Source organism: Carcharodon carcharias, chromosome 1 (assembly GCF_017639515.1).
Source record: "Carcharodon carcharias isolate sCarCar2 chromosome 1, sCarCar2.pri, whole genome shotgun sequence".
Lineage (NCBI taxonomy): Eukaryota > Metazoa > Chordata > Chondrichthyes > Lamniformes > Lamnidae > Carcharodon > Carcharodon carcharias.
In genome coordinates this window covers 795,811-809,145 of record NC_054467.1, presented here as the reverse complement: position 1 = coordinate 809,145, position 13,335 = coordinate 795,811, and the positions used below count along the sequence as shown (strand labels likewise).

Below are 13,335 nucleotides of genomic sequence, written 5' to 3'. Positions count from 1 at the left end.
GCTTATATTTCACCCCTTCCTTGGATTCACCTAGTTCTGTTGAAGGGTCATGAGGACTCGAAACATCAACTCTTCTCCGCCGATGCTGCCAGACCTGCTGAGTTTTTCCAGGTAATTCTGTTTTTGTTTTGGATTTCCAGCATCCGCAATTTTGTTGTTTTTATCTACTGACTGGTAGGTAGTGGGTAAGTTGTTTTTTTACCACTTTAACGCTAAGGTAAGAGAAAGTAAGAGTTCTAGCTTTTTTTTTAAAAAGGAAACTTAAATAATTTTCTACTTGGCTTAAATTTAGGGTAAGAGCATTTTAACTAAAGGTATGGCAGGGGAACTCAGGCCTGTGTGTTGCGCGGCCTGCAGTATGTGGGAAGTCTTAGGCGATCCTGGCAGTCTAGAAGACCACATCTGCAGGAAATGCCACTGGTTTGACCATCTTGAGCGCCGGGTTTCGGAGCTTCAGCCTCGGCTGGAGGCACAGCAGTGCATCTGCTAGGCTGAGTGTTACGAGGTTAGCACATTTTTAGACATGGCCACCCCGCAGGTTAAGGAAGTGTAGACAGATCAGGAATAGGTAACAGTCTGAAGATGGGAGGCAGGCAGGTAGTCAGGAAAGTCCCAGAGTACATCTCACTCAAGAACAGTTTTTCTGTGTTGGAAAACAGTGAGATGGATTGTTCCTCTGGGGAGTGCAGCCACAGCCCAGCTGCACAAGGTGGGATAAGGAAGAGAGGAAGAGGAATAGTGGCAAGAGACTCAATAGTGAGGGGTGCAGACAGACGTTTCTGCGGCCACAGACATGACTCCAGGATGGTGTGTTGCCACCCAGGGGCCAGGGTCAAGGATGTCACTCAAAGGCTGCAGGGAATTTTGAAGGGGGAGGGCGAACAGTCCGAGATCGTGGTTCACATTGGTATCAACGACACAGGTAGGAAGAGGGATGAGGTCCTGCAACAAGAATTTAGGAAGCAAGGCAGCAGATTGAAAAGCAGGACCTCAAAGGTTGTAATCCCTGGATTATTCGCAGTGCCACACACTAGTGAGTATAGGAATAGGCAGACAGAGAAGGTGAATGCATGGCTGAAGAGTTGGTGCACAAGGGAGGGCTTGAGGTTCCTGGATCATTGGATCGGTTTCTGGGGAAGGTGGAACCTGTACAAGTCCGACGTGTTGCACCTGAACCGGAACGGGACCAACATCCTTGCTAGTGCTGATGGTAGGGGTTTAAACTAATTTGGCAGAGGGATGGGATACGGAGTGGAGATTTGGTAGGGGGTAACGTACAGACAAGTATAGAAGAAAAACCAAGTCAGTCTGGAAGGCAGAGCATATATAGTCAAGTTAAGGCACAAGGGAGCACGGCAGATGAGTTGAGGGTGTTGATTAACACATGGGGATATGATATCACGGCTATCACGGAGACATGGCTAAGGGAAGGGTAGGACTGGCAGCTCAATATTCCGGGGTATAGAATCTTCAAGCTGGGGAGGGGGGGAGGGAGGGAAGACACATGTAAAAGAGGTGGTGGTGTCGCAATATTGATCAAGGAGTCAATTACTGCAATAAGGAGGGATGGTATCATTGAAGGTTCCTCAAATGAGGCCATATGGGTAGAACTTAAAAACAAAAAGGGGGCAATCACATTGCTGGGAGTGTACTATAGGCCCCCTGTCAGGGAGAGATAGAAGGGCAGATTTGTAGGCAAATCTCAGAAGTGTAAAAATAATAGGGTAATAGTAGTAGGGGATTTCAACCTTCCCAATGTTAACTGGGATACACAAAGTGTGAAAGGCTTAGAGATGGCGGAGTTCTTAAAATGTATCCAGGAGAGCTTTTTGAGCCAGTACATAGAAAGTCCTACAACAGAAGGGGTGGTACTGGACCTAGTTTTAGGGAACGAAGCCAGACAAGTAGAAGTGTCAGTGGGAAAGCATTTCAGTGATAGTGACCATAACACAGTCATATTTAAGGTAGTTATGGCAAAGGACAAAGATGGACTGGAAATAAAGGTTCTGAATTGGGGGTAGGCCACTTTTAATAAGATAAGACAGGATCTGGCCAAAGTGGTCTGAGAGCAGCTACTTGTAGGAAAATCTACATCAGAGCAGTGGGAGTCATTCGAAAAGGAAACAGTGAGTGCAGGGCCAACATGTTCCCGTAAAGGTGAAGGATGGGACCAACAAGTCCAGAGAACCCGGATGATGAGAAATGTACAGGATTGGATAAGGAGAAAAGGGGAAGCTTATGGTAGATACTGAGGGCTTAAAACAGCGGAAGCCCTAGAGGAGTATACAAAGTGCAAGGGGTTACTTAAAAAAAATTAGGAGAGCAAAGAGGGGGGTGTGAAACAACACTGGCTGATAAAATAAAGGAGAATCCAAAGGCATTTTATAAGTATATTAAGGGCAAGAAGATAACCAGGGAAACAGTAGGGCCCACTAGGGACCAAAGTAGCCATCTGTGAGAGGAGCTGGAAGATGTAGGTGAGGTTTTAAATGAGTACTTTGCATCTGTATTCACTACAGAGAAGGATGATGTAGGTATAGTAATCAGGGAAGGGGTCTGTGATACACTTGAACAAATTAGCATTGAGAGAGAAGAGGTGTTAGTGGTTTAGTGGGCTTAAAAGTGGATAAATCCCCAGTGAGATGTATCCCAGGCTGCTGTGAGACACAAGGGGGAGATTGCAGGGGCCCTGACATTAATTTTTAACACCTCTCTAACCACTAGGAGAGGTGCCAGAGGACTGGAGGACAGCTAATGTGGTACCATTATTCAAGGAGGGTGGTAGGAATAAACCAGGGAACTATAGGCCTGTGAGTTTAACATCAGTGGTATGGAAACTTTTGGAAAAAATTCTGAGGGACAACATTAATCTCCACTTGGAGAGGCAAGGATTAATCAAGGATATTCAGCATGGTTTTATCAGGGGGAGATCACGTCTAACAAATTTGATTGAATTTTTTGAGGTGGTGACTAGGTGTGTAGATGAGGGTAGTGCAGTTGATGTAGTCCACATAGACTTCAGTAAGTTTTGACGAGGTCTCACATGGGAGACTGGTCAAGGTGGTGAGAGCCCATGGGATCGAGGGCAGTTTGGCAAATTGGATCCAAAATTGGCTTAGTGGCAGGAGGCAGAGGGTGATGTTCAAAGGTTGTTTTTGTGTCTGTAGAAGCTTGTGTCCAGTGGCGTACCGCAGGGTTCGGTACTGGGCCCCTTGCTGTTTGTAGTATACATTAATGATCTGGACATGAACGTAGGAGGTGTGATCAGTAAGTTTGCAGATGACACGAAAATTGGTGCTGTGGTAAATAACGAGGAGGAAAGCCTTAGGCTACAGGACAATGTAGACGGGCTGGTCAGATAGGCAGAACAGTGGCAAATGGAATTTAATCCTAAAAAGTGAGAAGTAATGCATTTTGGGAGGACTAACAAGGCAAGGGAGTAAACAATAAATGGTAGGACCCTAGGAAGTTCAGAGTATCAGATGGACCTTGGTGTGCACGCCCATAGATCCTTGAAGGCTACAAGACAGGTGGATAAGGTGGTTAAGAAGGCATATGGAATACTTGCCTTTATTAGTCGAGGCATTGAATACAAGAACAGGCAGATTATGATGAAGCTGTATGAAGTATTATTTAGGCTACATCTGGAGTACTGTGCGCAGATCTGGTCACCACACTATAGGAAGGATGTCATTGCACTGGAGTGTATGCAGGTGAGATTTACCATGATGTTGCCAGGGCTGGAGTGTTTCAGCTAAGAAGAGAGACTAGATAGGCTGGGGTTGTTTTTCTTAGACAGAGAAGGCTGAGGAGGGACCTGATTGAGGTGTACAAAATTATGAGGAGCATATATAGGTAGAGTGGAAGAATCTCTTCCTCTTAGTGGAGGGGTCAATAACCAGGGGCATAGATTTAAGGTAAGGGGCAGAAAGTTTAGAGGGGATTTGAGTCACTGCCTGAAAGGGTGGTAGAAGCGGGAACCCTCACAACATTTAATAAGTATTTAAATGAACACTTGAAATGCCACTGCATACAAGGCTACGGGCCAAATACTGGAAAATGGGATTAAGTAGATAGGGGCTTGAAGGCTGGCGCGGACCCAGTGGGCTAAAGGGCCTCTTGCCGTGCTGTAAAACTCTATGATTATGACTTGCTTGCTATTACAGAGACATGTCTGCAGAATGACATAGATTTGGACCTGAAGATTGATGGGTACATGGCATTTAGGAAGGACTGGGATCTAGGAAAAGGTGGAGAGGTGGCTCTCTTAATTAAGGATGGTATCAGCACAATACTGAGGGATGACCCAAGTTCAGGGAATCAGGATGGTTTGGGTAGAGATGAAAAAGGACAAAGGCAAGAAGTCACTTGTGGGAGTAGTGTATGTGTCACCCAACACTAAATACATGGTAGGACAAGGTATAAAGGAGGAAATAATGGGAACTTGTCAGAAAGGTATGGCGATAACCATGGCGGATTTTAATCTACATATAATTGAAAAATCAGATGGGAAATGTAGCCTAGATGAGGAATTCATAAAATGTTTTCAGGATACTTTCTTAGAACAGCACATTCTGGTGATAACCAGAGAGCAGGCTATACTAGACCTGGTGTCATGCAATGAGAGGTTTAATTAATGTCCTTATAGTAAAGGTGACCCTAGGTAGCAGCGATCATAATTTAATTGAGTATTAGATTCAGTTTGAGGGAGAGAAGAGTGCGTCTAAGACTAATATCTTAAAATTAAATAAGGACAATTATGATGGCATGAAAGTACAGATAGCTAAAGTGAACTTGCAAATCATGTTGAGGGAGAAGGTCCATAAAGATGCAGTGGCAAGCATTAATTGGATATTTCAGAATACACTGAACAGATACATTGCAAAGAAAAATTCTAAGGTGAGGACCCACCATCAATGGTTCACTAAAAAAGTTAAAGATAGTATCAAGTTTAAAGAAAAAGCAAATAACTGTGCAAAGATGGGTGGCAGGTCAGAAGATTGGACAGAATATAAAAAAACAGCAAGAATGACTAAAAGGTTGATACGGAAAGAAAAATTAGAGTACGAGAGAAAGCTTGATAAAAATATAAAGACAGAGAAGTAAGTTTCTATCGATATTTAAAAAAGAAAAGATTTAGTAAAGTCAGCATTGGTCCTATAGAAAGTGAATCTGAGGAATTAATAATGGAAAGTAGAGAGATGGCAGATGAATTGAACAGGTATTTTGCATCACAAAAACAAAAATACTTGGAAAAACTCAGCAGGTCTGACAGCATCTGCGGAGAGGAACACAGTTAACGTTTTGAGTCCAAATGACTCTTCATCAGAACTAAGTAAAAATAGAAAAGAGGTGAAATTTAAGCTGGTTTAAGGCGGGGGGGGGGGTGGGACAGGTAGAGCTGGATAGAGGGCCGGTGATGGGTGGAGATAGTCAAAAGATGTCATAGACAAAAGGACAAAGAGGTGTTGAAGGTGGTGATATTATCTAAGGAATGTGTTAATGGTGACAATAAGGGTAGAAAGCAGGACGAGCAAGGTACAGATAGCCCTAGTTAGGTGGGGTGGGGGGAAGGGATCAAAATAGGCTAAAAACAATAGATGGAAATATATTTAAAAATAATGGAAATAGGTTGGAAAAGAGAAATATGTACAAATTATTGGAAAAAGGGGGATCAGAGAGGGGGTGGGGATGGAGGACAGAGTTCATGATGTACAGTTGCTGAACTCAGTATTCAGTCTGGAAGGCTGTGAAGTGCCTAGTCGGAAGATGAGGTGCTGTTCCTCCAGTTTGCGTCAAGCTTCACTGGAACATTGCAGCAGGCCAAGGACAGACATATGGGCATGAGAGCTGGGTGATGTGTCGAAATGGCAAGCGACAGGGAGGTCTGGGTCATGCTTGTGGACAGACTGAAGGTGTTCCACAAAGCAGTCACCCAGTCTACATTTGGTCTCTCCAATGTAGAGGAGACCGCATTGGGAGCAGTGAATGCAGTAGACTAAATTGAGGGACGTGCAAGTGAAATGCCGCTTCACTTGAAAGGAGTGTTTAGACCCTTGGATGGTGAGGAGGGGGGGAAGTAAAGGGTCAGGTGTTGCACCTTCTGCGGTTGCATGGGAAGGTGCCGTGGGAGGGGGTTGAGGTGTAGGGGGTGATGGAGGAGTGGACCAGGGTGTCCCGGGGGGAACGATCCCTGCGGAATGCTGCCAGGGGGGTGAAGGGAAGATGTGTTTGGTGGTGGTATCCAAGTACAGTACATCCACCAGGTCCCCTTTATCCACTGCATACGTTACTTCTTCAAAGAACTTCAATAAATTAGTTAAACATAATTTCCCTTTCACAAAGGTATTTTGCATCATTCTTCACAATAGAGGATGCAAGTAACATCCCAGAGATAGCTGCAAATCAAGAAATGGAAGGGAGGGAGGAACTCAAAAAAATTACAATCACCAGGAACATGGTACTGAGTAAATTGTTGGAGCTGCGGGCTGACAAATCCCCAGGTCCTGATGGACTTCATCCTAGGGTCATAAAAAAAGTGGTTCAGAAGATAGTGGATGCTTTGATTTTAATTTTCCAAAATTCCCTAGATTGGGGGAGGTTCCATTAGATTGGAAAATAGTGAATTCAATTCCTCTATTCAAAATGGGAGGCAGAAAGCAGGAAACTACACACCAGTTAGCTTAGCATTTGTCATAGGGAATATATTAGAAGCTATTATTAAAGACGTAATAGCAGGGTACTTGGAAAAATTCAAAGTAATCAGGCAGAGTCAACATGGCTTTGTGAAAGGGAAATCATGTTTAACTAATTTACTGAAGTTCTTTGAAGAAGTAACGTATGCAGTGGATAAAGGGGAACTAGTAGATGTACTGTAGTTAATTTCCAGAAGGCATTTGATAAGGTGCCACATCAAAAATTGTGAAAAATAAAAGCTTATGGTGTAGGGGGTAACATACTGGCATGGATGGAAGATTGGCTAGCTAACAGGAAACAGAAAGTGGGCATAAAGGGGTCATTTTCAAGTTGGCAAGATGTATGAGTGGTGTGCGACAGGGATCAGTGCTGGGGCCTCAACTTTTTACAATTTATTTAGATGACTTGAATGAAGGGACCGAAGGTATGGTTGTTAAATTTGCTGATGACACAAAGATAGGTAGGAAAGAAAGCTGTGAAGAGGACATAAGGCAGCTACAAAGGGATATAGATTTTCAATTGGAGTATAATGTGGGAAAATGAGAAATTGTCCATTTTGACAGGAAGAATAAAAAGGAAGTATATTATCTAAATGGTGAGATTGTAGGACTCAGATAGAGGGATCTGGGTGTCCCAGTGCATGTAAAAGATTAGTGTGCAAGTGCAGCAAGTAATTAGGAAAACAATGTTATTGTTTATTGCGAGGGGAATTGAATACAAAAGTAGGGAGGTTATGCTTCAGTTTACAGGGCATTGGTGAGACATTTGGAGCACTGTGTACAGTATTGATCTCCTTAATTAAGGAAGGATGTAAATGCTTTGGAAGCAGTTCACAGAGGTTTACTGGACTAATACCAGGAATGAAAGGTTGGACAAGTTAAGCTTGTATCCGCTGCAGTTTAGAAGAGTAAGAGGTGACTTGATTGAAAGATCCTGAGGGATCTTGACAGGGTGGATATGGAGATGATGTTTCCTCTTGTAGGAGGATCTAGAACTAGGTGTCACTGTTTAAAAATAGGGGGTCATCCATTTAAGACAGATGAGGAGAATTTTCTTCTCTGAGAGGCGTGAATCTTTGGAATAGTCTTCCTCAAAAAGAGGTGGAAGCAGTCTTTGAATATTTTAAGGCAGAGGTAGATAGGTTCTTGATAAGCAAGGGGGCAAAAGGTCACGGGGGTAGGTGAAGTTGAGGTTACAATCAGATCAGCCATGATCTTATTAATGGCAGAGCAGCCTCAAGGGGCTGAGTAGCCTACTCCTGCTCCTAATTCATATGTTCCTTTTAAAGGAATTTTGGCCAAGTGGACTCGTGGAAAGGAGGTATGCGTCAGGCAGCTGATCAGAATGCCTTGATCTTATTGACAAAAAAGTACATGAGCTCCTTTGCACTTGTTGGTGAACGTTGAAATAGGGGTTTAAGATGACAGTTTGCAGCACAGAAAAGAGGCCAGGATTATGCTGGAACAGTGAGAAGTTTTAGCAGATGACAGCAGGACCCAATAGTGTTTTAAGTGGCCCAGTCAGATCTCATACAAAAACAGAATTACCTGGAAAAACTCAGCAGGTCTGGCAGCATCGGCGGAGAAGAAAAGAGTTGACGTTTCGAGTCCTCATGAACCTTCGACAGAACAGAGTGAATCCAAGAAAGGGGTGAAATATAAGCTGGTTTAAGGTGTGTGTGTGTGTGCGTGTGTATGTGTGTGGGGGGTGGGGGGGGGGGAGGGGGAGAGAGAAGTGGAGGGGGTTGGTGTGGTTGTAGGGACAAACAAGCAGTGATAGAAGCAGATCATCAAAATATGTCACAGACAACAGAACAAAAGAACACATAGGTGTTAAAGTTGGTGATATTATCTAAACGAATGTGCTAATTAAGAATGGATGGTAGGGCACTCAAGGTATGGCTCTAGTGGGGGTGGGGGGAGCATAAAAGATTTAAAAATAATGGAAATAGGTGGGAAAAGAAAAATCTATATCATTTATTGGAAAAAACAAAAGGAAGGGGGAAACAGAAAGGGGGTGGGGATGCAGGAGGGAGCTCAAGACCTAAAGTTGTTGAATTCAATATTCAGTCCGGAAGGCTGTAAAGTGCCTAGTCGGAAGATGAGGTGTTGTTCCTCCAGTTTGCGTTGGGCTTCACTGGAACAATGCAGCAAGCCAAGGACAGACATGTGGGCAAGAGAGCAGGGTGGAGTGTTAAAATGGCAAGTGACAGGGAGGTTTGGGTCATTCTTGTGGAAAGACCGCAGGTGTTCTACAAAGCGGTTGCCCAGTTTACGTTTGGTCTCTCCAATGTAGAGGAGACCACATTGGGAGCAACGAATGCAGTAGACTAAGTTGGGGGAAATGCAAGTGAAATGCTGCTTCACTTGAAAGGAGTGTTTGGGTCCTTGGACGGTGAGGAGAGAGGAAGTGAAGGGGCAGGTGTTACATCTTTTGCCTGGGCATGGGGTGGTGCCATAGGAGGGGGTTGAGGAGTAGGGGGTGATGGAGGAGTGGACCAGGGTGTCCCAGAGGGAACAATCCCTACGGAATGCCGATGGGGGGGTGAAGGGAAGATGTGTTTGGTGGTGGCATCATGCTGGAGTTGGCAGAAATGGCGGAGGATGATCCTTTGAATGCAGAGACCGGTGGGGTGATAAATGAGGACAAGGGGGACCCTATCATGTTTCTGGGAGGGAGGAGAAGGCGTGAGGGCGGATGTGCGGGAGATGGGCCGGACATGGTTGAGGGCCCTGTCAACGACCGTGGGTGGAAAACCTCGGTTAAGGAAGAAGGAGGACATGTCAGAGGAACTGTTTTTGAAGGTAGCATCATCGGAACAGATGCAACGGAGGCAAAGGAACTGAGAGAATGGAATGGAGTCCTTACCGGAAGCGGGGTGTGAGGAGCTGTAGTCGAGGTAGCTGTGGGAGTCGGTAGGTTTGTAATGAATATTGGTGGACAGTCTATCACCAGAGATTGAGACAGAGAGGTCAAGGAAGGGAAGGGAAGTGTCAGAGATGGACCATGTGAAAATGATGGAGGGGTGGAGATTGGAAGCAAAATTAATAAATTTTTCCAAGTCCCAACGAGAGCATGAAGCAGCACCGAAGTAATCATCAATGTACCGGAGAAAGAGTTGTGGAAGGGGGCCGGAGTAGGACTGGAAAAGGAATGTTCCACACACCCCATAAAGAGACAGGCATAGCTGGGGCCCATGTGGGTACCCATAGCCACATCTTTTATTTGGAGGAAGTGAGAGGAGTTGAAGGAGAAATTGTTCAGTGTGAGAACAAGTTCAGCCAGACGGAGCAGAGTAGTGGTGGAAGGAGATTGTTCGGGCCTCTGTTCGAGGAAGAAGCTAAGGGCCCTCAGACCATCCTGGTGGGGGATGGAGGTGTAGAGGGATTGGACGTCCACGGTGAAGAGGAAGCGGTTGGGGCCAGGGAATTGGAAATTGGTGATGTGACGTAAGGTGTCAGCGGAATCACGGATGTAGGTGGGATGGGACTGGACAAGGGGAGAGAGAAGGGAGTCAAGATAACGAGAAATGAGTTCTGTGGAGCAGGAGCAAGCTGAGACGATTGGTCTACCGGGACAGTTCTGTTTGTGGATTTTGGGTAGGAGGTAGAAGCGGGCCGTCCGAGGTTGGGCGACTATCAGGTTGGAAGCTGTGGGAGGAAGATGCCCAGAGGAGATGAGGTCAGTGACAGTCCTGGAAACAATGGCTTGATGTTCAGTGGTGGGGTCGTGGTCCAGGGAGAGGTAGGAGGAAGTGTCTGCGAGTTGACGCTCAGCCTCCACGAGGTAGAGGTCAGTGCGCCAGACAGATCTCATGGTGGATGGCTAAACCAGCTGTCCACCGTATATTTTCACTCTGCATCCCTTGACTTTAGGGAGTGGAGCTGAGAGCTGTAACAGGGGAACAGCCAAAGCGCGAGAGTAATGATTTTATTGGGGACTAGAACAAAGGTGGAGGAAAGGGTGCAGTTGTGTAGATCAGTAGCTGCTGAAATCTTGTGCCAATGGAGGGCCAAGTGCCAGATAGCTGGGGAATAGTACTTTTCCAGGGTGTTTACAGGAGCTGGTAGGATTGCTGTGTGGAAGGGCAATGTGGGTGGTGACTGATATGAGGATACAAAGCTGGCCTTAGACTAGCAAGACCATGTGAGATGGCAAGGTCAAAGGGATGGCTGTGAATATGGATCACAGATTTTACGTGGAGGGAGAGATTTAGGGGAAATAAGAGGGCAATGAATTCAGTAGAGAGAGAATATGATGGGTTGAGATGGAGGTTGAAATCAGCAAGGATGAGAAGTTGTTTGGTACAGAGGCTGAGGAAGGAAAAAAGAGATGTTTCTATGATAAAAGTTTTATCGTAATTGGAACAGCAGTAGAGAATGATGATTTTGAAAGAGAGGTGAAAGACATGGAACAAAGTGAGATGTTCAAAGGAGGAGAGAGGAAGTGCCAGAGAAGTAGGAGTTAGACCAAGGTGTGATCTAGTGGTAAGTACCACACCACCACCACGATGGTCCTGGTGGGACAAATGCATATGTAGCCAAGTGGGAAGGTTTCACTAAGGGGAAAGGTGTCATCACTCCTCAGCCAGGTTTCTGTTAAGGCCATGTTGCTGATGCAATCATCCACAATAGGTTCATGGATGGCAAGGGCCTTGTTTACAAGTAAACGGACAATCTGGAGGAAGGTGCTGGGAGGGGGGGGGGGGGGGGGCGGCGGCACAGCTGATCCACTGGCAGAGTCAGCAGATCAAAGAGCATTTTAACAGGAAGAAGACTGGCAAGCTTAGTCGCCAGATGGTTACTGAGCAGGAAGGTCGACAACAGAGTGGGATGTGGCTATTGGGGTTGCTGCTTGTAATGAGTCAGTGCAAGTGCCTCAATGAGCCCATCAGAGGATTCCATGAAAGGTGAATGCTTATCTAACAGGGTGTCAAGCCTAGGACAGTGGCAAGAGAGCAGGAAGGTCGAGGAATATTGAAGGGCTGGGGAAAAAATTGTGAGAGAAGAGTACCTGAGAGTGGAGAAGTGAATAAAAGTGAATCTAGGAGGGGTAAAGAAAAAAGAAGTTAAAAAGAGCAAAAATGGAAATAGGTTGATGGGCTTGGGTCTGGAGCAGCAGCCAAAATGCACATGCCAACAGTTGCATGGAGAGCTCAGGTTAATATGTCTAATTGCATAAAAATTAAAAATCATGAAAAAGATGATAGTAAACAGGAAATAGAAAACAGGCAATGATAACAGGAAGGAATCCAGAATTGAAGTTGAAGTCTCCCTGTGGAATAATGATGACTTAGGTAGTGGAATCAGCATGATGCAGCAAAGACCGTTTGTCTGAATTTGGCGACAGGTGAAACAAGTGAAGTCCAGAAGCTGTTAAAGGGTAGGGTATCAAAGGATGCACTTATGAAGGTATTTTCATAAGGATGAAGATCCAAGTGGTACACAGAATCAGTTGCAGGACAGAAAGATAATTGTACAGCTGGAGAGTATCATAAAATCCAAAAGCAGCAGAAGATTGCTCTTCTGATATTCATGCCAGGGACAAACTGAATCTGAAAAACCAGAAGAACCAGTGGCCAGTCACAAGCTCAGCTGGAGACTGAAGTATCTCAATCACAGCAATGGTTGGGTATGGGCAGTAGACTGATAAAAGATACTTTAAATTTCACAAAAAAAGTGCGGCAAATCAGAAACAGATGTTGGGTTTTATGGTACAACCAGTATAGTTCAGAGCAGGATCGTCATCTTGATGTTGAGGAGTCCAAGAATTTGAAGCCAAGTCAAAAGATGATCTTTTCAGATCTTTTCCAGAGCTCGCGGATCAAAAAATACCAGATTATAAACAGTAGCAGAATCTTACGATTTTTCCAACGTAATCCAATGCAGAAACATGGTCTTGATCTCCAGTGAAGTCTAGGAATTTAAAATTTGAGAAATATATACAGCCAGGTATTCTCCAGATCTTTACCAGAGTTCACAAGGTAAAGTCAGGGGGGTAAGGTTTGAACCATCAGACAGAGGCCATTTAAACAAAGAATAAACTTTTTTAGGCTAAAGTACACCCGCTATTAGAAACAGGGAAACTTAAACAGCAGAAGTGAGGGTTATAGGGAGGGGAAAGTGCATTGAATGGGAGCAGATAGTCTTGTGTAGAGTGAGGAGCTCCCTAGAGAGCTGACTACGCAGGAGCTATCTTGAAATCAAAATCTTTTCATTAACAAAAAAGTGCAATTTTAATCACTTTCTACATACCCACGTTCTTTCAATTGGCTTTCACCTGCCACTTTTGCAGCCTTCTTCCTTATGTATGTGGCGCCATGAGAATTTTCTAAGGCATCGACATCTACTTTGAAAGACATAGTGTCAGGTGAAGGCAAGTGCTTGCTAAGTCTGGATAGAAAGTGGTTAGGATTTAATAATTTCACTTCAAGTTCTTTATTAAATTATTTTTCAATCTCAGAAAACTTTACCTTAATCAGAAAAAAATATGCTCAAACCTTGTGTATATACAAAATTCTCTATTTTGCATCCCACCCCCTCCCATTGCAGCATTGCACTGGGTCAGCTTTTAGTCAATTGCTGACTACAATTCTGTCCCTCCACCTCGACACGACTCCTTTAAAAACCTTTCGAAACC

General features: G+C 44.6%; 1 protein-coding gene across 2 annotated transcripts in view; it reads right to left on the bottom strand.

Annotated features, from left to right (window-relative positions):
- Positions 1 to 13,335, bottom strand: part of srp72 (signal recognition particle 72) — a 76,006-nt gene that overhangs the window by 15,440 nt on the left and 47,231 nt on the right. For both annotated transcript variants that reach the window (XM_041193020.1, XM_041193029.1), the window contains exon 16: positions 12,951 to 13,088. In XM_041193020.1, the coding sequence (XP_041048954.1) occupies positions 12,951 to 13,088 (138 nt within the window). The remainder of the gene's footprint in view (positions 1 to 12,950; positions 13,089 to 13,335) is intronic.